The sequence below is a fragment of the Bemisia tabaci genome, chromosome 1 (assembly GCF_918797505.1).
Source record: "Bemisia tabaci chromosome 1, PGI_BMITA_v3".
NCBI lineage: Eukaryota > Metazoa > Arthropoda > Insecta > Hemiptera > Aleyrodidae > Bemisia > Bemisia tabaci.
In genome coordinates, this window is record NC_092793.1 from 68,630,596 (window position 1) to 68,656,237 (window position 25,642).

At 40.2% G+C, this 25,642-nt stretch overlaps 1 protein-coding gene across 2 annotated transcripts in view; it reads right to left on the reverse strand.

The window, feature by feature from the left end:
- The window catches only part of mys (position-specific antigen beta subunit myospheroid), an 88,892-nt gene extending 64,656 nt beyond the window's left edge, over nt 1-24,236 (reverse strand). The window contains exon 1 of one of the 2 annotated variants that reach the window (XM_019043274.2): nt 23,989-24,236. Coding sequence is in view for 1 of the 2 variants with exons in the window: in XM_019043272.2 (XP_018898817.1) it covers nt 13,878-13,898 (21 nt within the window). In the remaining variant the exon portion in view is untranslated. Of the gene's footprint in view, nt 1-13,877; nt 14,272-23,988 lie in introns of those variants that run through there. The other variant, XM_019043272.2, reaches the window with a different exon arrangement.
- Between the last annotated feature and the right edge of the window lie 1,406 nt (nt 24,237-25,642).

A 25,642-nucleotide genomic window follows, 5' to 3' on the forward strand; every position in this document is an offset into this window, starting at 1 on the left:
GTTTCTTCCTGAAAAATACGTCAAATGTGATGGAGTCAGGAAAAATGGTCCAAATAAGGAAACTCGAATTTGCAATACAGCGAAAAAACCAACTGGGGGTCAAAAATGTTGATTTTTAGTTTTCGACGTCAAACGTTACCCTTTACTCTGAGAACATGTGGTTAAAATTTCAACATCCACTTAGGAGATTCGTTTACCGATAGCGGAAAAGTCAAGCGGTTCATCAGCGAAAAATTTTAATTTGGCGTCGTCATTGAACACCCTTCATCACTGTAACCACGTCAGCCTTTTGAAATCCAAAAGGGCGAGTGTTGTGGACGCATGGATACTTCACACCTCATCTGCCACACCACACATTCAACCGCCAGCAATAAATTACACCACAAATCTAATCCCGGCTCCTGGTTGAAAACCATGGACTAGATGCACGACTGCCAATACAATAGGGACAAGGACCCTCTTCGGTTTGTAAAGTACTTAATTAAGAAATTTTCAACGGTCAATGCCGCACAACACTCATCGGAAAGTAATCGAAAGATTATTTGGATTTGCTACATTTTGACTGCTTTCAAGCTGCTTCTTACCCTCCGAAGAATTGACAATAGCTGCGGTCAATGGGTTGGAAGAAAATAAAGTGAACTGGCTCGTGAAAATATGCTCGACGCGCGACGCGAGGTAAACGGGAGGGTAAAAGAGACGAGGGGGGTGGGGGGGGGGGGGTGGTGGTTGCAGTATTAAAAAGTAATCATTTCAGAACGACGTTGAGCAAAGGAACAATTTCAATGATAAGAAATCATGAACAGAACCCTCTAAAAACTAAAGTATACAGACCTTATTTTTTAAAAATTCAACCTTTTGTATAAATTGAATTGAACTGTAGGAACTCCGAAGGGAGTAATGCTGTGAAAATTAGGCAACTTATAGGGGTTAAATGCAGTTCTTATACTTGCCAGTTAAAATTTGTACAAGTTGCTGTAGTTAATAAATCAATGGTGTTTCTTTGTGTTTTAAGGGTTGCCAGATTTCCTCCTTTCTTGGGATTTTTAATTAAATGATTAGTTATTTTTGGTGTATCAATTTTAGGTTTTTGGTTAGGTTAATAATTTTGGTTTCTCTACTGTCAGTTTACTTCCGATGAATTATTGGTCGATAAACTGATATCTGATCTACCAATAATAGCAACATTTGGTCATTTTATCACCTCTCGGCGGTTGCGCACAGAAGTTTAATGTAGATTTGATTTCAACAGCCTAAGTTTTTCACATTTTCCAGCTTCAGTGCTGTGCAGACATTCAGTACATTCACCTTTGATAGATAGTTTCTTCAACTTTCAAATTTTAAAAACCGCTGCTTCGTAATTTCCTACAAGAAATATCTAATTGTAGCTGAAAGAGATTAAACAGAATATTATAAAAACGTTTAAATTTTATTTTTGTTTAATTTTTTTTTATCTTCCTTGCTTTTCTTGCTGACAGATATAATTTTGCTTCTCAGTATTTACATGTAGACAGCCATCAAGCTAAGCACGTGTGATTTGGAGCTTTTCCAAAATTTACTACGCCAGATAATAACCATTATGTTTCTACGTGCTGTCAAAAAAGCACTTCGAGACGTTTAACTGCGTAATGCGGTTTAACAGTAAGTACAAAATCTTCGATTATCGTCTGATCGCGAAAACACTCCAGATTTGGCAGCATGGCGAACCGCACAGATCGGGGAACAAGGGTCCAAAAAAGCGGTGGGGCGAGGGTAAACATGGCAGTTAATAAAAACACCGGCATAATTTGTTGGTAGCAGAGAAAAGAAAACAGATGACCGTCGAATGATTTTTCTTTCGCGGAGATACCAGAAGAATCAACCCCTGACTTCATTCACAGCAGGAGGCCGGTGGTTGCCACCTTGGTCCCCGTTTCTCGGGTTCTTTCAACTTCTTAGAATTTAGATCTTCCGAGATTTGGCAATTAGCTGGCTATATGGCCAGGATCCCTGGCCTTTTTTCACGCACAAAAGAATGTATGAGAGAGGCCTTAAAGACAAACCCAAGGGTCCTTAAAAAACATGGTCCCCTTCCTTCAGCGTTGCTAAGAAAAAACGTCACACGGACACTCGAGAGTTGCATTATTTCCTCTAGTACAATAAGATTCTTCTCGGGAAAAAAATGAGAATTTTCTCCTGGAATGTTCTAGCAAATTATATTCGGAGTTTCATCTAACGTATGCGGGAATTCCGATGAGAAATTGTGATAACTAAACTCAAAAATAAATATTGCATCGGGACTGTTGTGACAACATTGGACTGTTCTTGCGTTGTTTTACCTTGGCACGGGAGTCAACAACTATCTCGGGTTCGCGCCAGTGTCATCATCGTTCTTCCCTGGGGTAAAAACCAACTAGTGCCCTCGAAAATGCCTATCTGCATATAAATCAGACCTCACTTTCTTCCTCCCGACAAAACCCGCTTATTGGCGGTCTAAATCAGAAGGGAGCTATCGACAAGGTGAGTTTAAAATAACCATTTACAGTGGACTCTCGATAATTCGAAATTGAAGGGAATCGGCTTTTTCTTCGAATTAGCGAGGTTTCGAAATAAAGAGAGTTCGAATTAAAGAGATTCCATGTAGAAAAATTTCGAATTATAGAGGGAAGGCGCCATCTGAATTCGAATTATAGAGGGGCAAATGGACGGATTTACGCCAAAAAGTCTTTAGGTCAAAGGTCAAGCTCTTTCAGACACCCAGGTACATAAACAGTTGACTTCGAATTGTAGAGGGAATGTACCGTCTTATTTCGAATTATAGAGGGAGGGCCATACTTACTTCCCAAATTTTGAATTACAGAGAGAATTTTCGTCGCAATTTCGAATTATAGAGAGCCACGCCACTTTAGAAATTTCGAATTAACGAGGGGAGAAAAATACATTGATTTTCTTCGAACTATCGAGAGATTTTCAAGGAAAACAGACTTTCCTTCGAATTAACGAGGTTTTCGAATTATCGAGGTTCGAATTATCGAGAGTCCACTGTATCTGTCGGTTGATAGCATTTTTCAACCGAACGAGCCGAACATGGAACTAAGGGTACGGTTCTATAAATTGTTCGTTTCAACACTTTAGTATTAAAAACGCAGGGCATAAAATGAGCCAAATTTCTGTGGAACACAATTTGTGTAACGAATATTTTTGAAAGTAACGCCTGACCAAGATATTGACGTTTTCCGATGCACGAATTCAAACATCCCGATTAAAATAAAAACAATGCTCTACTTGAGTTAAATCGCACACTGAACGTCACCGTAAAAGTCTCAGAGGTATGAAAATGGGGCAACGCCAACCTCGGCGCTTCGGCTCAGCTGTTCAACGTTTCTGACACTTTGAACAACACTGCAAACTGATCGTTGAAATTGATGGATAAAAGATAGACAAGGAAGACAAAAAGAGTATTGAGCGATTGTATTGATTGAAGTGGGTGGTTCTTATAGGTTGAGGGAGAAAATGATGGACCAACTAGGGTGTCTATTGTGGGTTGCCGTTAGTTTATTATCTACCTCCTTTTGTCTATGGCAACCACCCGTTTCCACCAGGAGGATCCCTTCATATCCTTTTTGTCTTCTTTGTCTATAGCTTTGTCTACCACATTCAACAATCAGCCCGCAGGGGAGGGAACACTGCTCGATTGAGAGGTCATCCAAAATCGTTGTAGGGCGCGAGTTGTTTCACGTGGGATTTCTTAGGAGCGGGAAATTCAATTTCTGTAATCAGTGCAAAAAAAAAGCGTAAATATCTCGATTAGGAGTTAAATTCAGTAATTTTAGTTGCGCAAATCGTTTACGGCGTGAAATTTTGCGGAGGAAACGTGTATCAGAATACTTATAAATTCGCACGTGGCCGAAGGATATAGTATTGAGATACTATCTCGCAACAACGGGGTTGGGACATTGCTGCCAGGCTATGCTCAAAAGAGGCCTAATAGATGATGTTTTGATAGGTGAAATGGATACCCATCTGCACCATCAAGATGAAGTGAGCTACCAAGATGAGGAGGATAACAGCGGGTAATGCGGATGGTTTTTAAGTCATTAGCAGCGTTAAATATGAACCGTTTGGCCGCCAACCCCTCCTAATCTTCAATTATTTTTGTTGCCGCGGTAGTTAAAAAACCATTTTTCACGACAGATGATCAAAGCCCCCCCCCCCCCCCCCATTCTCCCGTCCTCTTCCCTGCGGCTACAAAATCTAGCATCTGTGGACTCGACTCCTATTTCGGATACCCAAGTCCTGCTTGCCTTTCATGGTGACGCCTTGTTTCTTATGAAACTATGGAAAAATAATGTGCTTCACTGCAGAAATCGATGTTCACGACGTCTTATCATCGAACGACGAGATAAATATCGAATAGACCGCACTGGGTCCACTTTATTCAACTAAACAATAATAAAACGAAGCAATGGGGGTAATTGCATGCATTTTTTTTAATTCACTTCCTAAAATTTGAAGGTCTACTGAGTATTTTTTTAAATCAAATTTTGGTTTGGGGAACTTTAAGAGAAAGCCATTTTAACAGCCAATGAAAATCGTTCATGTCTTCCCACGGTTGGGCGAAACTATGCAGAGATTTTTCGGAGCTTTTAACTCAATTTCGGACCCGGCTAATCACGGGGAAAAAAGTGTAAGGGGTTATCCCCTAAAATTGTGCAACTACCCCAATTTGATGGATGATATGGACATTTCCAATTAATTGTAGTAGTACCGCAACTCAAGTTGAGGTTGTACCGCAACATTTGGGTTAGTAACCCAATTTATTGGGGTACTACCACAATAGATTGGGGCACTACCGCAAGTAACAGGGGCTCTACCACAATTAATTGGAATTTCCATATCCTCCAACAACCTCGTGCTTTCTTTCATCCGTGATGCTTCCATCGATTTTTTCGCAAGCAGTTCTGTCAAATTATGTCATAGACTTTAAAGTCCCAACTGCATGCAACTATCTTATTACAGCTAAAACAGTCTGAATCTATGGACGGTCAAAATTCCTTCACTAAAACCTGACTTTTCTAATTTTTCCCAAATTTCTTCCCCCACAAAGGACAACTGTGAAAATATATTAAACATATAGTATAAAAAAAACGGGAGGATCAAACTCGCCACGAGCGCGTTATTGCTGTAGAATCCATTGAGAAATATAGATCCATCGCTTTGAATTCAGATCGCCTAATAAGCAGCCTGAGCGATCATAGGGTTAGCTCCTTTTCGGACTGACTTCCGTAATTTAGGAAGCTCCAATGTTTATTTTATTCAGAGCCTTGAAAGAAGAGGATGGCGAGGGAGGGCCTAATTTCTTTTGGTTCACTACGGAACACGTGTGAGAATCAACAACGCTTGTAGGGTAGCATTGTTGCAAAAGCAGCACCTTCCCCTCATTCAAACCCATGTAATATATCCACGTGTTGCAGCCAGATCTGGCAACGTTGCATGGCAGTAAAGGGGGTGAAAAACAAATGCTCAACATGTGATGACGGCTGCTGCGTTGGCGGCAGACGGAGGGACCTTTCGGACGTATTAATACTAAAAGGTTCTATGTTGTACACAAAGCCTATGCACATAGTTCTTTTAGCAGTGATAAGTCCTACTTTACAACCTCCACGCACACTGAAAAAAAAATCTCGGTGTATTTACTAAGAAAAGGGTAAAATTACCAAGAATTCAGGGTTCTATTTGATCCCAGTTTTTTCTTGGTAAAATTACCATTTATGGAATTGGTAATTTTACCGAGAAATATCGGTAAAATTATTGAACTTTCTTGGTAATTTTACTGGACCTTGGTAAAAACACCAATATTTTTTATCGACTGTTGTAGAATTACCGAGATAAAATGGCAAAGTTACCGGGAATCGATTACCAATAAAAGTGGTATTCTTGCCTGAAAAAAGCAGTAAAAATACCGGTTGTTAGGTAAGTTTGCCAGTCTGTCTTGGTAAAATTACCAATAATTGGTAAAAAAAGTGAGTTGGTAAAGGTACCAACAGACCTTGGTAAAAACGCCGAGAATTTTTTTTCAGTGCATCTTGACTTTGAAATGATCCACTTTTGAGGGAGTTCTACAGCCTTTTCGAGGACGATTGATAGTCCATCCATCGATCGATCGAAAAATTTTGAATTCTAAGACAATTAAATCGTCAAAATTCCCCCGAACTTCAAAACACGCTGCAGAATGTCACGTATTCGCAATTATTATTTAACTGAAAAATACTTTAAAATAGTTCCGACGGTGCGTAAAGAATAAATACCGCGAATTACGGGGAAACCGATTCGCGATGTTTACCAAAGTTCGAAGTTAATGAAAAATCACTGTCAAATCCACTGAACTTGATGTCTGAACTTTCCTGACAGTGTTGAAATATCCGATTTTCGCCCCCATTTTACCCCATGTAAAATATAAACATTTTATCGCACAACCCCTAGCAACCGTCAGCGGTGGCGTGTAGTGCTTCGCGATGAGCCCATGGATCTTCTGTTTAAACCCGCAGAAAAATATCGATTATCGGGATGTTGGTTGCGAGCACCTTGATTCAACCTTGATAATCAATTCCTTACCACTTTCTTAAGGGAAAATATCAATCATGCAAATTAATCGATTGATTTCGATTGGATTCGATTATTAATCAATTCGATTAATCGAATTGATTAATAATCGAATCGCACATTATTCACGAGAGTTTTTCCCGGCGTATCCAAAAACTGGCAAGAAATGTTTTTTCTTAAAAGGAACTTAATTTTGTTTTCTCCCTGCCGGTGCAATTGTGAATTTAGAACACCAACATATGTCCAAAAACCTAAGGTTCACTAGTTCAGTCATGCAATCATCGTAGACATACTTGAGATCACGATAATATTTAAACAGGTAAGCTGTCCTACCGCAACAGAAACAGAACCTAAAAGAGCCAAGCGAATGATGAAGGGGAGAGAATTCGAGAGCAGCATGACAATTTGACGTTGATCAGCGCGGGCAGCAATTTGCCGGTACGACAAAAAATCACTTTTTCTTTTTACTGAAACACGCTTAAGTAGGTACGTGGATTTTGACATCCGAACTGACGACGCTGCCTCTACCGCGACGGAGGATTTGCTTAATATGAGCAAGATGCCAAATAAGGGAAATACTGAGGACGGAATTTCACATAAACCTCTGAATTCGAGTCCGAATCGGATTACTAACGAAATCACGAAAAATTCCTTCGTCGTGCTCCTGGCGCGACTGAATCGTAAAAGGGTGAATAAAAAAATCGGCTGGAGCCTAAATAAAATCTAGATGAAATCAAACATTAATCACTCTATCTGCCTTCGCGTCCAGAACTCGTTTCCAATGGGAAAATGCTTTTTTTAGAGCTGAGCACATTATAGATGCGTTGTTAAATTACTTTTGCTGCTCAACAAAAATGGCTGACTCTCAGCAGGATTGACGTCATCTCAACGGCATTGTTTGCTTGAAGGCAAAAAAATGAGTATTAGAAATTACCCAACGTTTAAATGGAATATGAGTACTTACAACTGACCACGCGTTGTAAGGAATGTTGAAAACTGGAGAAAATAGCTTACCTGAAAGCAAACAGATATAAAAATTAGTTAGTCAGTTTTTACGTGGTAATGCTCATGGTTTCTAAAAGTTACGCACATCAATTGAGAAATTACGAAGCAATAGAAGACACCTTTTCTAATGATGAACGAAAGTTTTTACTTGTACTTGTGGAGGAATCAATCAAAAACGAAGAAAATATTCCCGGTGATTTCTTTGCTCACAGTGCGACGAGCATAGTAATAGGTATGACTGATAAAATAGGTCCTTATATATTGATTCATAATTGCGAAGACACTATCTTGAGCCCTCAATCGCCAATATTCATGTCCAAGAGAATACTCTATGTAACGTTAGTTCTTTATCTCTTTTAGCCTTTCTCATGGTCTTATTAGCACAAATGCACTTGAACCCTTGGACTCCAGCAAATGTGTATCACTCCAAGTGTCCCTGGGAAAAATGATTAAAGTGGGCCCTTCCGTTATTCTTGGAAAGGAAAGAGGCCTCAGTCTTTAACTTCTATGCTGAGAACAGCTGTGCCGGGAGATGAGTTCGGAAAGTTTCGTGAGAATAATAATAACAATCAAGATAGGTAATAAATTCAATGAGACCTCTTTTTAGGGCAAAAGATAACAAGACAGACTCAAATTTAAGTATGATTCAAAAATTAAAGGTTAACTTGTCACCCCCAGGACGAAGGGACGTAACCCCACTCCTAGGTCGCAAAATTAACTTGAACAATTCGATTTTGTACAAGAATGTAATGTGCAATTTTTATCCCAAATTTTTCTGATTTTTGCATGAACTGAGAGGGCAAATCAAAGAAATTTTCAGTTAAAAATTCCCGAGATTCTCCAAGTGAACATTCATTTTGCTACGGAAAATTTGGCGAAATGTAATGTAGTTACGTTTCTACACGCAAAAAAATAGTCGGTGCAGATGACAGAACCTTCTATTCAAAGGGCTCCTGCACTTTCTTCGTTATACTTATAAAACTTTTCTGTTTTGAGAACAGAGCTTTGGTCGTGAGAACAGAGTATTCTGTCCTCATAACGGAAAATTCTGTAACAGTAACAAAGAAAGTGCAAGAGCCATGTTAAAAGAACTATTTTTTTCAGTATATTTGATGGAAACGTAGAGTATAAGAAAATCACCTCGACCCCCAGGACACACCTGAAAGAGTGAGGTGTATAGCTGTATACGAGGCGAAGAAGGAAATGGGACTTATAAACCTCTAGCTAAAGAGCTGTAATATAATGATGCAAGTACTACTCTGGAAAGGTACAATTTTATTCCACCATGAGAGAAAACAACTTCTATTTTCAACTCGGAGCCACCTATCTTTAAGCGGCCATACCGTATTCGGTGATCTCCGTTTGACGCAGTAAATGCCGACAGTGTTGTCGTCCATAAAATCGTCGAAATTATAAGCAAAAAAAGCAATATCACTGGTAATTTCGCTTCTCATTTGCAATTTCCAAGTTTTTGAAAAGTTTGTTGATGGTAAAATCAGAAAAACAAATTCTTCGTTTTGGATCGTTAAACTCTTCTTGTCACACTAACCCCCTCCTCTCCTTTTTGGCGGAAAATTATTCTGCGTTATGTGTCTTTTCAATGATTTTTCTTCTCTACGTGAAGTAAATTCAAGACAAGGAACAGGATTGACTCGTCTTACCTTTAACAAACAAATTTTAAGTAGGAGAGGTCATTTTGAAAAACCAAAATCAATGAGAGACGTATTTTTAGTATAAGTACGAGAGACAAGTTTGTTGGTTAAATTTACGCATGCGTATCTAACAGAGCAAATGCTCCTACTACATCTACGGCCGTCATGAGAACAATGCGAAAGAGCCATCGACGATTTTCCGGAAATGATACGTCTATATATTTGCTGAGGAGAGATTTTGGGAAAACACAGACTTCGTTGAACGTTTGGACACACGATACCCAGCGCGTCATGTCACTTTCTGCTGAAAATGTACTAAAAATTTTAAAAAAAAATGCTTGAATTCTTCATTTTCCAATTAAAAGATTAATCATAGGTTGTTATTGGAATATTAATCATTTTTACACCTCAAAAACATGTCGTGACAACGTGCCACGAATAAATTAAAAATGCCTTTTCCACCGTTCTGTCACCACAAGTCACGCGATTCACCGCCGAGGAGGACCTAGACTGCCGAGCTTGGGAAAAACGCATTATGAACCTTCAGGTGTTGCCAAATTTCCTTCGATAAAATACGAATTTATCGGGGAAGTTATAAAGATATTTTTCTTCCAATTTTTTAGAAAGTTATGTTCGCAACTTAGTCCAAAATATCTGAAAATTTCAAAGGAAAAATATGCATGACTTTCTTTCCGAATTAATTTTTTATCGCGGGAAATTTGGCAGCGTTTGAACGTTCATACGGTGTTTATCCTTAGCACAGCAATGCACTTCACTTACACGCTCTTCTGCCACAACTTACTAGAACTTACTAATTTATTAGAGAAGCCACCGATTAATGTAAAATTGACAGACCACAGTTCACAAAGAAAAGTGCCTTTATCCACAGAAAATGGAACTTACAACACAAGTATTTTCAACAAAATTTCGATCAATTTCTCAACTATTTTTTTTAATCTTTTTATTGTTGTTGATGGAAAAACATACACCGTGAATGCTTCCTTTCCTTCCTCAGTCTGTCCATTGGTTTATTGCGGTTGTTTCAAAGAAAACCTCACGTTGATATTAACCACCACAGACAATCCAAATTGACCCAAAAGCACGTATTCCTCCTCGCGGCACAAAACTATTTTAAGGACTCTTTTTCGCTGGATACGCAAAGCGATACAAAGAGAGAAAAACAAATTCTCTGATCACAAGGGAAAGGAGAAAATGAAAAAAATTGACCTGGTGTAAACTCTACAATCGGGATCTTCTTTCATTCCCACGGTGTGTCTCAGCACCATTTGTCCATCAAAGACGCGGGCTATAAAGGATGAATTTCTCTGCTAATGAACTGAAGGTTCCCCGACTCCCCCGGCTAAAAGGTTATGGAGTAAACGTCAAGCGAGCCCCCTCCCTCCAAGTTACCGCCCCTACATGCCAAATGTATACAAAAATACAAGATTATTTTTTGAGCCGTACACCACACTGTCAGGTAAAAAATTGCGGGGTTTAAAAATGCAAATAATCACATCATCACTATTCTGACTTTTCAACTTGAATGATGTCATCAAAGTCGAAATGAAACGAAAAAGTGATGGAAGCGATGTACTAGGGCAGTCAAATCGCTATCCCCGCTCATTTTTCACTGATGTTTTTTACAATTAAACGTATTCCAATGTGGAATTATGGCTTGTTTACTACAAATACCATGCATGAGCTTTCATTTTTTGTTTCTGAAGATATGATTCCGACTCCCCTTTTGTATTCGAATACGAGGGAAGAGTAGAGAGACATTAATAGACGGAAATCGTGGAAACCAGTGCTTTCTTCTGATTGGTGCCGGATGACATCATTCGGTTTGGCGCGAAACCGGGGCGTTAAAAATTGGCGGAAAAGATGCGCTTTTTGAATTGCTCATTTCTCGGAATCTGAGTTACTTCTTCGCGTTTTGAATTAGCGTGTCGTGCTCTACGCGTCATATACCTTTGGAGAAATTAATTGGCAAATCAAAATTCGTTCATGGTACAGTGGCCCGTTATACACGGGAAAAAAAACTTCGTGCGTGGGACCCAAAGTTGAAGTCATATGGATATCTGAAGTTTTCGGATCACGTATCTAAAAACTTGAGGTCCAGCTGCCGAAGTTCGGGTCAGACATCTGAAGTACTTCGATAAATACCGAAGGGTTCGGGTCACACATCAGAAGTACTCCGGTGCATACCTGCCTCGAAGTCTGACCCGAACTTCGGCAGCTCCACCTCAAGTTTTCGGATGCGTGATCAGAAAACTTCAGAGATCCATATGACCTCGAATTCGGGTCCCATGCACGAAGTTTTTTCTCCGTGTACGATCGAAAACCTGGGCAAATCCACGGCGCAGCAACCTCGCTTATTAGCTGTCGTAATTCTCATCAGGGGGCCTAGAAGGCGGTAGGTCCGCCGTGGCGCGACATTATAGCTACTTGAAAAAGGCAAAACAGGAGCTGCTGTAAAAACAATCCCTATAAGCGCAAGCGGCTGCCGTTTAAGAACAAAAGGAGTCGAAGGAAGGCACGCACACGGGAGTTGTTTCCATTGTCTACGGGGGCGTGTGCACACCAACACTTCCAGGCGACCACGGTGCGTGCGGGAGTCGCGGGGAATAAAGGGGGCGACAGGGGGTGCGCGGCTTTGTCCCGTAATCCATTTCAAGGCTCCTTGATTGGGATCGAAGGGTACCAGATCGACGCTTCCGACTCGAAAATATAGTTTTTCGATAAGTTGCTTCATCGATTAATCGAATTGATTAATAATCGAATCCAATCGAAATCAATCGATTAATTTGCATGATTGAACCGTTCGATTTTCAAAATAATAACTGTGCCCTGGAATCACGGCGAGGGTTCCTCGATGGAAATCAGCATTTATGCTGAATTTGAGGAGCAAAAATCATTATGCTGGACATTTTTTATAAACTTAGCAAATTTCTGCAGATTAATTTCCACATTTCCTCCTGAAAGCCTGTATTTCCATACAATATCAGCCTTTTACGGCATTGAATTAAAATTTTTAGGGGTTCTATGCTAATTTTAGGAAATTTCATATAAAAATCAGAGTTTTTCATGGGAAAAAGCAGAAAATTTTCTGGGCCACGTTTTCACTTTGATGGTGGGGTTGACTTCACTCGAAATGTGTCCGCAGCTGCCTTTCTGAGTAAATATCTCGGAGGTAAAATATTCGCTAATTGCGATTTTCCCTCTGATTTTCATATCTGAAATTCCATCTAAAATTACTTTCCCTCTAAAGTCCCACTCGTCAGAAAACAGGCGCGCATTGGCTTTCAAAAAAACCTGCCGGCTACATGGCTCATCTTTAAACACCGCTCATTTTATTAAAAAAGCAATGTGCATTGTTCGCTGAGTCATCCATTTATAAAAGCGTTCGAGCATTCAATTCCAAACAGACGAGCTTTCAGACCACAATCATAAAATCTCTCTCAGAGAGAAAGGTTCTTTCATCAAAATCCCAAAGTTGATAAATGAGCATGCCACAGGAATTTCCCATAAATGCGTCGAAATAATGTCAGATATCAGGGTTTACGGACATCCGTCAAAGAAATCTGGCACAATTCCTAGCCCGTTCACAGTAGTAGCGTGACGTCACAAGAATCGGTTTTGCAGTAAGTTTATCGTACTAGCACAAATCAAAAGATTGCAAGGAGCATTGTTCGTGTGCGCCGATTGACTGCAACATCTAAGCTAATATCCCGGTAATCGGAACACCTCCGATATGGGAGTGCGTGACCATGAGGAGGAGGTTCTTATGACGCAATCATTGATAACTCATGACGCTAATGGCCCGTGACAAAAATCGATGAGCGAATGAGCCTCCGCACTCGTGCGATGATGCCAGATTTATTGCATTAGCGGGTCCAGAAAGTTGGCAACAATATTTTCTTTCCATTGAATGCTATGGAAATGAGTCGATTCTTGGAAAGGCCGGGTGCGACGACAAGAATCGATTATTCAACACAGGTTTAATACAGAGAAAACATTATTGCCAAATCCAATTCTGGTTCATTGTGGCAATTGGCCAGAGAAAAAGATCAAACGTGATGAGGATAAATCACTCTCGTTATTAGCATCCACCAATACGTATGGGAATCTCTAACCTCAAAACCAATTTGTGAAGAAGCTTAGGTAAAAACTCATACACGAAAATTCAATGCTATCTAGTCTCTTCTGATAATTTATTCATTTAAGGAACGGTTACAAATATTATTCCGTGAAATTTTTAGATGCGTCCGATAAAATTGTTGATAAACTTCACTGAGAAATTCAAGGAAAAGAATTATCAAGTTTTTCAGGAAATGCCTATCATAGGACATATTTGCAACATCCAAATGCTCATACTCGTTCTTGCTCATAGCATGGCAGAGTGGGTGGAAAATGTGGTTGCAACGTGGAAAGTCAATTTCCTGATAATCTGACTTTCATAATTTGATTAGACAGAGCATCAAAATGGGCTGTTCGTTTCATAATAATGGCATCAATCGATTGATGCTGTGACGCCGAAATTTTTTCGCGCTGCTGAAAAGGTCCATTTTACAGTTCATGGCGCCTGTCTTTCTATTTTCATGTTTTTCTTTTTTTTAATGGCAGCTGTGACAATCAACTTACGTTAAAAGACTGATGCGTCATGCTGCTGAGTCGCTCGTATTTTGATACGGGATCTCCCGAAGTCTGTTATCCGATCTTGACTACCGCACTGCGTGAATTAAAAGCATTTTCCGGAACGTTTCACAACTGCACTTCAGGATTTACGCACTGGTCCGCACTTCACAAAATATTTAGTGAAAAAGTGACTTCATACAAAAAATACGCTAAAACACCCTATTCCAAAGAAGAAGAAACTATACGAATATTATTACTCGTGAAAAGCAATACCTTGATCTCGTCTTATATATGAATGTGAGAAACAAAATCACTGACACTTTCAGGGAGTATAAAAAAGTTTCAAAGAACGGGAATCGTTTAAATAACTGCCACACTAGAACTCTGCTCAAGTCAAAATTCAACGAAAATTTCGAATTAAAAAAAAAAAAAAAAAAAAAAAAAACACGGCGGAGAAGACCTGTGGATTCTCAAGCAGAACTGCAAAAAGGCCGAAATAAGTTTCCAAAATTGCAAGTATTAAAATTCACAACTTTACGGCTGAATTGAAATTATTTAAAGATTATAACACACAATAAATGCGCACACGGTTGGTCACGATCTCAGATGCGGGATTCACTTGACAACGGCCGCGAAAATTTTCTTAATATTCCACTGAAACGGCCAAAAACAAACAGCGGGGGCAGATTATGACGTAAGAGGCGGATAATTTCGCGCCGACCAGCGGGAGTCCTGATCGGAAGAGCTGCTCGAGGTCCGAGGTCTTAAGTGGCGAGGAACGAACTGAAGCCGGCTGGGGAAATAAATTCGAGCTCGACAAACTGAGAACATGTGTGCGGTGCGCTCCAAACACACCCTCGGAGCCGACTGCACCCAGGCGGCCGGCTCCGGCTCCGCGCGGACCCCTGATCCCCGTGGAGGCGGCTCGGACGGCATCCCACCTCCGCACCGTTGCCGCGGTGGACGCCCAAAAACCGGTCCCATACATCCACAGTGTCCTTAACCAACTCGCGAAGATATACGCTCAGTTTTAAGATTTTCAAGATCAAATTGAAGTTTTTCCGAAGAATTTGACAGCAAAATCGAGCTTCCCGTCAAAAAAAACCTCCCGGTACCGTGTTTCACACAATTCGGCCGGACAGGAGCCGGGATTGTATTTGAGGCCACGTCCGCCATCTTGGATTTTGGAAATATGAAAATTAGACTACAAAGCTAATTTCCCCGTCAAAAAATACCCCCAGGTACCGAGTTTCACAAAAATCGATCGAACACTTAGCCGAGTTAGCATCCACGTGCCCAACTTACAAACTAACGCAGAGCTTGGAGAAAAACAATTAGATGAGTTTCCTCGTAAAAAAAGGTTCATAAAAAAGTAATTCCGGACGTTGGAAGAAATGTTGTCTTTGCAGTAATTGAATATGTCCCAGTTCAATCATTCTGACCGGTCGCGAAGCTCGGGAACCGATCGCAACCGAGTCAGGTTGGGTTTGGTTGGGTCACGCAACTAAACTAACTCTCCGGCAAAGCTGGAAGTATCACTCGAATTGAAGGCGCGTCAATCCTGAAGCTACACGCACTACTTCGACAGCTTTGATCAATAGAACTTTCTAGGATATTTATCTCTTTCATCATACTGTAGGCAGTCGTAATGCGAAAAAAAAAACCGACTAAGGATAATTGTTGCCTAATTTCTTCTGATCGCCGTAATTCGAAATCGTGGATTTTGAATGAGGTTTCTTCATACCCTGCCCAATAACATCCTTTTAGATGTCTCAAACTAAAGATCAGAGTTGTTCAATCACAAAAATATCGAAAAAATTAACAAAGTGAGCAGGTGCAGCTTTACAATAAACTCACCATTCTCCATTTTAGAGTTTTTTTAGCGCTAATCATCGCCATTAACCCTGTATATAAGGTTGAATTGGGTAAGATATAGGGAACTTCATTCAAAATCCACGATTTCGAATTACGGCGATCAGAAGAAATTTGGCAACAATTATCCTTAGTCGGTTTTTTTTTTCGCATTACGACTGCCTGCAGTATGATGAAAGAGATAAATATCCTAGAAAGTTCTTTTGATCGAAGCTGTCGAAGTAGTGCGCGTAGCTTCAGGATTGACGCGCCTTCAATTCGAGTGATACTTTCAGCTTTGCCGGAGAGTTAGTTTAGTTGCGTGACCCAACTAAACCCAACCTGACTCGGTTGCGATCGGTTCCCGAGCTTCGCGACCAGTCAGAATGATAGAACTGGGACATATTCGATTACTGCAAAGACAACATTTCTTCCACCGTCGGAATTACTTTTTTATGAACCTTTTTTTACGAGGAAACTCATCTAATTGTTTTTCTCCAAGCTCTGCGTTAGTTTGTAAGTTGGGCACGTGGATGCTAACTCGGCTAAGTGTTCGATCGATTTTTGTGAAACTCGGTATCAGGGGGTATTTTTTGACGGGGAAATCAGTTTTGTAGTCAAATTTTCAAACTTCCAAAATCCAAGATGGCGGACGTGGCCTCAAATACAATCCCGGCTCCTGTCCGGCCGAATTGTGTGAAAATCGGTATCAGGAGGTATTTTTTGACAGAATGCTCGAATTTGCTGTCAAATTTTCAGAATTTCAAAATCCAAGATGTTGAGCGTGGCCTGAAGTTAGGTAAGGGTGATACTCCGACGAAATCCTGATAACAGCTGGGGCTGCTTCATACGACAGGTTTACATTCCCACGATGCGCGAACTACACAGGAAGAGTATCGCCATGTCTGCGCTACTCCCTGATTGGTTAATCAGGTCAAGATTCCCTCGAGGCTTTTAATGATGATGATAAATGTGAATTTGATCAAGAGGAATTCGTATTATCGAGGAAGATATAAGCGATGCAGAAAAGGCTTGATTCTCAACACGAAATGTAAGGTCAACTTTTACATCCTACCACTAGACAACCATGTTTGTGTCTCGAAAACTTCTCAGTCGGACCACAGTCAAAGTTTCCGAGGAAACGGGACCGGGAAGGGGGGGATTGGGGCCCCGCTCCAGGTTACGCTCCGGGAAGTCTGTCGAATACAAGGGCTGGGCCCCCCGGTCCCCGTTTTCGGGGAACCGTGGCTTCGGGGCATGATATGACTCTCATGCTTTTTTTAACAGTTACAGCAGGTTGGTTTCCCTTCACACTCTTTGCTTATGCGCGGGTGCGAAGATACCATCGTTTGACTGCAAGTTTCAGCATGAAATCTTCTCGATTTTAGCAGGTTTTATTGCCTAAAAACAGAAGAGATCTCCGGCTTTATCAATGCAAGAACTCCTAACATGTACTGATATTCATCCACTCGATGCGACGTTTTCTCAGAGAGCAGTTTTAAGTACTGCCTACGTTTAGATTTTCTGCTTCGGTGCCGATTCGGAAAATTATTTCTGCCCGGTTTCTGACCACATCCAGAGAGAACAGCGACAAGGTGCGTGAAGTTACCGTATTTTTATTAGGAGGAAGGGGGTTTCTTCTACGAGATGGAGAGCGCGAACTCCTCAAAAGAAGTGACAACAAAAACAAAAGAAAGTTTTACCAGAAAAGGCTTCCGTACTTTATTTAATCGGGAAATCGCGTTCCAAATTACTTCTTAGTGTGTCTTTATCAACTCGCTCAGGGCTTTAATTTGGACTTGTAAACACCCTGTACCCCAAAGATATTCCATTTTGGCGGGAATATTTAAAAATGCGTTTCTCCGTTCATAGCAAATCATTTTCTCCGGACGAAAGTGTGGGCTTGAAATGCGTGGTCGACGGAGGAGCCAGATGAGACAGGTATTTACAGAGGAGTAAAAATATTCTTAAAACTGAATTTGCACAATCCGGCAACAGGATCGACATCGAGGCGACATAGCAGCCACAAGCATCTACGCCCACGCGCCTTCCCGCGCTGCGCGCCCGACGGGCGCGGACGCCTGAACAGTGTTGCCACATTATGTGATAAAATTTAGGTATTTTAAATGGGGTTACGTGGGGAGCATAGTGCTTTCTCAGTACTAGCAGGCAACGCTGTCATATAGACTAAAAATTAGTTTTTTTTCATTCTTTTCAGTCATGTTTTGTTTTCTTTTTTCTTTCTTTTCTTTACCAAATGACTGTTAAACCCTTCTTTGAATTAAGGCTCATGCGAAATTATCATTTAAGCCGCCAGAGGCCAAAATCAAACAAAAAATTTCCTGACTTCCTAAATTTTTGAGGATGCTGGGAGTGGGAATGCTTTTTAAGGGCCGCATATAGAGGGCATAGTTCAAGATTTACCGATAAAATAGGAGCTTTTAGGTGCAATCGAAACGACTTTAAATTTTCAACACGATTCAAGGGAATTACAGCCTCGACAGAATTTCCTCACCATTCGGTTATATTATATTGCGGTAAAATGTTTCTCAGAGTTTCTCCTTTTTCTAGACTTACCTAGGCAACCCAGAGTACTACTAGAATTACATAGATTTCTTAGAAGTTGGCGCCCAAATTGTATTCAAAAAATAAAATTAAGAACTAATTATGTTTATGATGAAAGTTATTATACATCGTTTCCAACGGGGTTAAGGAAATTAAACTTGTTTCCAAATAAACAATTTCATGTGATATATGGTGTTTTTCCTAGAAACGTCTCTCCTGCTTGCACTCTTGCCCAGAGGAAGAAGTACGGAATTTAGCTCTAAAACCGTTCATGCTGGAGTCCACTCCATATTGTTTTACGCACTTGGAGACTGAGACAGAGCATTCGCCATCTTCATTCTCGCGTATACTTTACACGAGGAATTGACGTCAAACGATCTTGTCGTAGTCTAAAAGTACGTAAACTTATTTAGCGTGAACTCTACCAAGACTTAAAATTTTCATCCGGCCATACATAAAAAACCGAAAATTTCCCTGCAATTTTCCCCACACGTTCTGCGATGCCCGGGCGAAGCATTATTCGTTCGCCCTGCCAAATCAAACCACCCGTTTCCTCGGTCGTTAAAAACCCCCATGGATTAAATTTTCCTGTAAAAAATTAGAAGATTAAAGAGATACAAACGAAAACGAAAATCCTTCAAGATTCGCCTGGTTTTTCGATGTTCCCCACCGACCAAATAATGATCTTTAAATTGCTAGAAAACCTTTCTAGATCTTTGAAACCGGGCGGATCGGCAACTGCGCACGCGCGGGCGGCATCGATACGTGTTCGCGGGAGTGCGCCGCGCCGCACAGTAGATCGAGTCATAGGGAGAAGTCGGATAAAATTTGGAAACTTAAAACGCTTGTAACTCCGTTTATACAAAAATTTGAAGTTCTAAAAGTGAGCCCATTGGTTTCCTCGTGAAATATTCTTCAGGAACCACCCCTTAAAAATCAAAATGTAACGAAATGAACATAAAAATTTGCAGTATTAGTCAAAAATTGCATGTCCGACCTCTCCGATTGACTCGGTCCACCGTGCGCCGGCCGCCGCGACGCTACTCAGAGCGTTGAGGCGTCGAACTCAATGCACACATGTTCTATTTTCAGTTTTCCCTGACGCATCCGTCAAGTGAATCACAGCTGCCCGAAGACTTGTCAAGCGGATCGTGAGTAATCGAAATTCGGGCAATGGCGCGTCAAGGGGTGAAAGGGACATCCCCAACCCTCTACCGAATATCTTCCAGTCCTCAATGGATAACCCTCGCTCGGAACTGATTCCTACCAAAGACGAAGCGGGCATGAACGATAATTGATACTTTCCCATTTGAAGCCATGGTAAAGAATCGATTATAGAGGTGTTCGTTGCAAACACACTTTTCATCGATTCTTCACCATACATTTGGACCGCGTTAAACGGAAAGGAACCAAGCCACATCAGCTATTGCCAAATTTAACTGGGCAATTTAATTCTTTCCAAGAGAGCGTTTGTGTGGATTCCTTTGAAAATTTGCTACGTACGTACTCGGGAGAAAATCCACAGAAATTTGCACGAAAATCCGCACAACCGATTTCATGTAAAAAATTAAATTGCCCGACTAAAGTTGTCAATAGCTGATGAGGCTTGGTTCCTTTCTGTTAAACGCAGTCCATTTACCAATCGATTTATCGCAAAGCACGCCACGCCACTGATTCCTACTAAGAAGTAGGACACAAAGTAAACTAAACGTCTGGTTAATTTTTTGGGCTTAGTTTGCCTTCGGATTACATTGACCAAATCTTGGGATCGAAAATTTGCAACCTCGCTAATAATCAGATGTAAGTGGCCAGGATCGTATTTGGATAACATTGGTGATAATCCTTATGCGCCAACCCCTCGCAAATGATAATGAGAGAAACTTGAGAACATGAGTTCAGCAAGACACATCTTCCATTCCCAAATGTCTCAGATTAACCTACGAAATCGATCGAATAACCAAAAATTCGGTCAATCAACCAAGTCCTTGCGGTTTATCTAACCGAAAAAAAAATAATAATCCAAAGTAACCTTAAACACGGGAATTTTCACAGGCGCGTCGGTGGGCAACTATCCGTGCTTAAGAAATGTCTTTGTAAGTAGTAGGTATGAATAAAGAACTAGAGGCATTCCATCTTTTTAGATCTTCCCAGTACTGCCCGCCGCCGCGCCACTTATGAAACGGAGCCTGGAGAGTCAAAACGCCTTCACTTTCGTGTGTATGCAATACGGACATCCATTAAGCCCGAATAGTTGCGTCCAGGCGTTAACGAAATTCGCTTCGAGTTCGACGCACGCGACACTCACTGGGAGCGCTTTGCTTGCTTTTCTAACACCTTTACTTGATTCCAACGTTGTCTTTTGTGCCGAAAATGTAAACTAGGGCTGGTTTTTCTCACGACATGGTCAAACCGAATCAATGAGAAAGAATTTAAACGAAAGGCGGTCGAAAGTTACTCGCATGAGATCCTAGGTTAAGCGTTGACAAAAATCGTGTATGTTTCCTCTCAAGTTTTTCTTTAGATCAGTATTTGCGCTTTTAAATATCCTTCACCAACATGTACACAGAAATGTTGTGCTCGTTTGTCTTTCAGAGTACTCAGTATTACGAAAGAAAAAAATACTTAACACCGCAACCAGATTTCTGACGTAAATGAAGTTTTCATGGTTTTCTTTTCACCCGTTTCAAGGGCAATTATTTGCACACGTGACTCCATGTTTTCACCACCCTAAAAGCGCAAATCTTCATTCGAACTTTGGGGTTTGCACTTCTGGAATTTTACCGAAACACTACCAGAACGGCAACTGAGTTGCGGAGCTCGTTACGCTGATGGTGGCTGCTGCTACAGATGCACCGATCTACGCTTCATTGGATTATGGCCTCTGATTGCATTCTTGCAACTAGCCAGCGAAGAATGCACCGTCAACACTTCCGAGATGACGAGGAAAATACGCGGACGTCGCGTCGCGTCGATGACTCTGACGTTGACGTTAAAATGATGCTCTTACGAACAAAAATTCATGGTGTTATATTTGGGAGGAGGCAACATTTGCGTTTTACGAAAACGTCATTGCGGCGGCTAATTATTTTAAGTTCTGGTTATGAACACGGATAAAAAAGTGGTTGGGGAACATCGTCTTTTATCGCCTTTATATCCTTCTTGAATCCTAAGGATACTACTTATCGTGCCGCGCTATGGAAAAACGCTGAATGAATATTGGGAAGTTACCGAATAAAATAGAGAAATACTTTCGAGAAATATTTTTTCTTGAAAATATCAGGTAATCTAGGAAAAATTTGGTCGCACTGAAAAAAAAATTTCTAGAGGTATAATATTTTGACTTAAACGCAGTTTCTTTTCGACAGAATTCAGTTTATTTTTTTTTTTTTTACTTAAAAGGCGTCGCTTCGCTATCGTTAAGTTTAAGTTGAGGAAACGGTAACAAAACGACGTTCCTTCTCAAAAAACCAAATTTTGTCGATAAGAAACGACGCTACAAGTCAAAATGATATCTCAAGAACATTTTCTTTCGGTGCTAAATATTTTAAGAAAAATTGCGCCCACAGTTTTTCCAGAAAAGGCGTGTTTTGAAAGAGGAAAGGTGGCTTGAATGCGATGAGCCTCTTATCCTGTCATGAGACTTTTAGTTTGATATGCATTAAATGCAGAAATACCTTAGAGAAGAAACAGCAGAAGAACCCTACTTCTGTCTACATGCTTTGTGAACCTAGTTCGAAGGCAAAATTAACTAGGTATTTTTAGGTACAGTACTGTGAAAAAGTGATTCTCTCTAAGGAAAAAATCATGGAACATGCAAAGCTTGGAGTAATTCAGGGCAGGGAGGTTGACCCTTCATCAATTATTTTTCTTTGCACTATATGGTACCTAATTATACATTTGTAATTCAATTCAGCAGTAGGGAAAATAGTAGGGACTCACAACATTGGGCTTCATCCATTTAAGTACATGATGTAAAAAAATCTATAAAAAACAAAGGTAATGGAAGCTTAAAAATTCGGGTGTCAAAAGTTTAAGACGTTTCAGATCCATGACAACCCCACTATCAACATGTTAAAATGGAAATGAACTTGAAAAAGGAACAGAAGCTAAAACCTACGTATGACAGGGTGGGGTGAGCAAAGTAACCTGGGTACTTCCAGCTAATGCTGTTGAAAATAGGGGTGTTAGGGACTCAAAACGTCCTAGCCCTTTAAACATCTGGATTACGTATTTGGCCTTGGTTACCAATTCTGAGTTATGTTTTACCACTGTCACATTTTGGACTAAAACTCTGTATTGATTATTATGCCACAATCAGTATAAAGGGAGGCAAACTGTCTACGTTAGATAGAATCGAGTACTTATTTACAATGGATTCAATGGTGGTAAATTGGTCCTGCTGAATCAAGAGAATCGTTACTATTACTACGCTAGTTTTTCACAATGCTCTTATGTTTTGACACTTGCCAAATCAATGTAAGATCTTAATAAAAGATCAACCATGTGTAGGTGTATAAGAAAAACTTCTAGAATGTTGCAAGAGGTATAAAGAATTGGGATTAAGTGAACTATTGCTTGTTGCTTGCCCATCATTCACAACGACTGACAAGTATCTTGACTTTTCACTTGACAAGAAATTATTTCCCTGAGTTCCTCGGTAACATAGCTAAGTAATTATCAGCTACATTTATGCTGTACTTCAATGTAGATTGAAAATACATTTGATGCGCAGCAAACTGAATCAGTTTAGGACTTCATTGCATGTGAGCACATTCTTTGTGATACACTATGGGTAGAGCTCGCGCATTGTATGTTGAGACAAACGCCAATCTCCAATTAGCTCCGATTTCGCATCACTTAACAGGTTAATACATGTAGTCAGGTGGCACCACTGGTGAATCCTGACATAATCAATACTTTCACGTTTGTCTCAACATACAATGCGCAAGCTCTACAAAGCCATTGAATTCACAAAAATGATTCAAAGTGAGTACCTACATCATTAAGATAGTGTCTGGATCCAACTATGTCCTGACCTGAATCCATACACTGCAATTCAGTATTGATTGCGTTATCAATCTACACTGAAATGCAATGATAATTTTAGCCATGCGCAAACGTTTTGGCTCAAATTCGTCCAACTTTGTAAATGAATAGGAGCTATAATAACAAGGCGTGAATGCTATTCCTTCAGGTATCATTTAGGGAGGTTGTTTCAGACTCATCGCAAGATAAGTATGCAGTACGTGCAGTTCACATCTTCATCTCAGGGACGTCTAAGTATATGTACAGCAGAAATCAAGATTAGAAACTCTAAGCAAGTGTGTCAAAGGATTCCAATTGTCATGCCACTTGGATGGATGAACGCAGATCCCTACGATTGTGAGACTACCTGAAGCTACAGGCATCAAGTCGACCAAATATTAATACACAGAGAATATTCACTAAATTCTTCTTGCATACGCATCTGATCCCCATCCTACAGGCGAGTTACCGTTTAGGACATGTGTAACTGTGTCGTAATACTGGATACCTTAGTTGTTTCAGAGGTTAAAAAACACTTTCGCGTGTTTGAGTGTCAGAAAAGGAGAGAACAGCATGACGTTAATGTTCATCTTGAGGTCCTTTCAGTTTCAGAGCATTAATATACGTAAAAATTTGATACTGAAGAGTGAAAAAATGACACATCTGAGGTACTCACCACAATAGGTTATCTAGAGCAGACCAAATAAGGTAAAGATGATGTCCACAGAGAACACTCGGATCTGGAACTCCGATTGAGCTTACACACTAACCGGGATGGTAATATGCGATATCAAGCCGCAAATACAATTAAAAAGGCACATATTTTAATAAAATTTCGGCATAATAACAAATAATATTCTAAAAATAAACAACCACAGCATAAGCCACACCTTTCCGCCGCACTCACACCAGAAAACTGAGGTAAAAAAATTCTTTGACACATCAACCAACACACGAAATAAAAATTGCACGAGTCTATAGCATTAACTCACCAAGTGCAAAAGAATTAACTTTATGACTTATGAGTAACATTGAGGGGACGAATAATACAATTTTTTTTCACTGCTTTTCGTTTGCCTAAGTTTTAGACAGTAGTTAATGCAAATATACATAATTTGAATGTTCTTTATGGCAGTGGGTAGTGATAAAACTAGTGCATTTACTGGCATGCTGGCTAACCTTGACTACGTCATCACAACATGCTGTCAAATTTTCATTATATTGTTTTAGTTCCTTAGTTCAAATTTTTTTACTGTAAAAAAACAAAAACTATGATTGAGTTGTAAATCTCTTCAACAAAACATCGAATAAAATTTACCGCATGTGTACAACTGTAAGTACATTTTCCTTGCAGATTCTTATTAAATAAGAGCCCGAATACAGCCTTTTCGACCGTCTTCGTAGTCATGATATCAGCGGTGAAAGATAAATTGTATCATCCAAATTTGAAGGCGCTAGATTATCACACTCACTCTCTCACTAACAATAAGTACTCAGGTGGTCAGGCGATCAGGCCATTCAGATAGCTTGTTGAAGTTGATCTGGAAAACATCATTCCACTTATTTTCTTCGAAGCCCATTATAGTGACATTAGAGGAATCGAAATATCATTGCTAGTTGTAAGTGGGGTTTCGGAGGACCCGCAAAAACTGAGTTATTGGCCATTGTAATCCCCCCCCGAAACCAATGATTTAATCGTGATTTTGCGTTACTGATGTTCCTAATGCAATTGGATCGCATTTAGCAAAAAGGAACCAGCGCAATTATATAGTGTTGTTAAAATGTTCCTCCTGAATTCTTATCTAAAAAATCCCCCCAAAATAGCAAATAGTTTTGGCATTCCACCAAAAAAATTGCTAATTTTAAAGGGAAGTACTTGTGTAAATTTTCATACTGTAAGTACCTACTTTTATTTCGTATTTTTAAAAGAAAACCAGAAATTGCGCGATTTTGAAAACACTGTAATCACGCTGGTTTCATTCATGCAAAGTATGGGTGCCGAGTAACAATTCATATAAAATTCAGTGAATTTCCGTTGTTAAAATGCGGGAATTGCGATTTATTTCTTAGCACTTTATTTAAGGGGGAGGGGGGGGGGCAGCTGTAGCTTCTTCGAACAGCAAGTCTGGGAAAAATTTAACAGGGGAAAACAGTCTTATTTTGACTTTTAAAACACGCTCTTAGTTGTAGCTTTTGCTGTTTGCAAACTGTGGGGGCGATATGACCCATTTGACCATTAGCGAGGTTGAGCGAGCCTTTTTGACCGTCTTGTGAATGAACAGCTGTTGGGTGGTTGCAGCGTTGCCAATTAAGAGTAGGCACATCTTTGG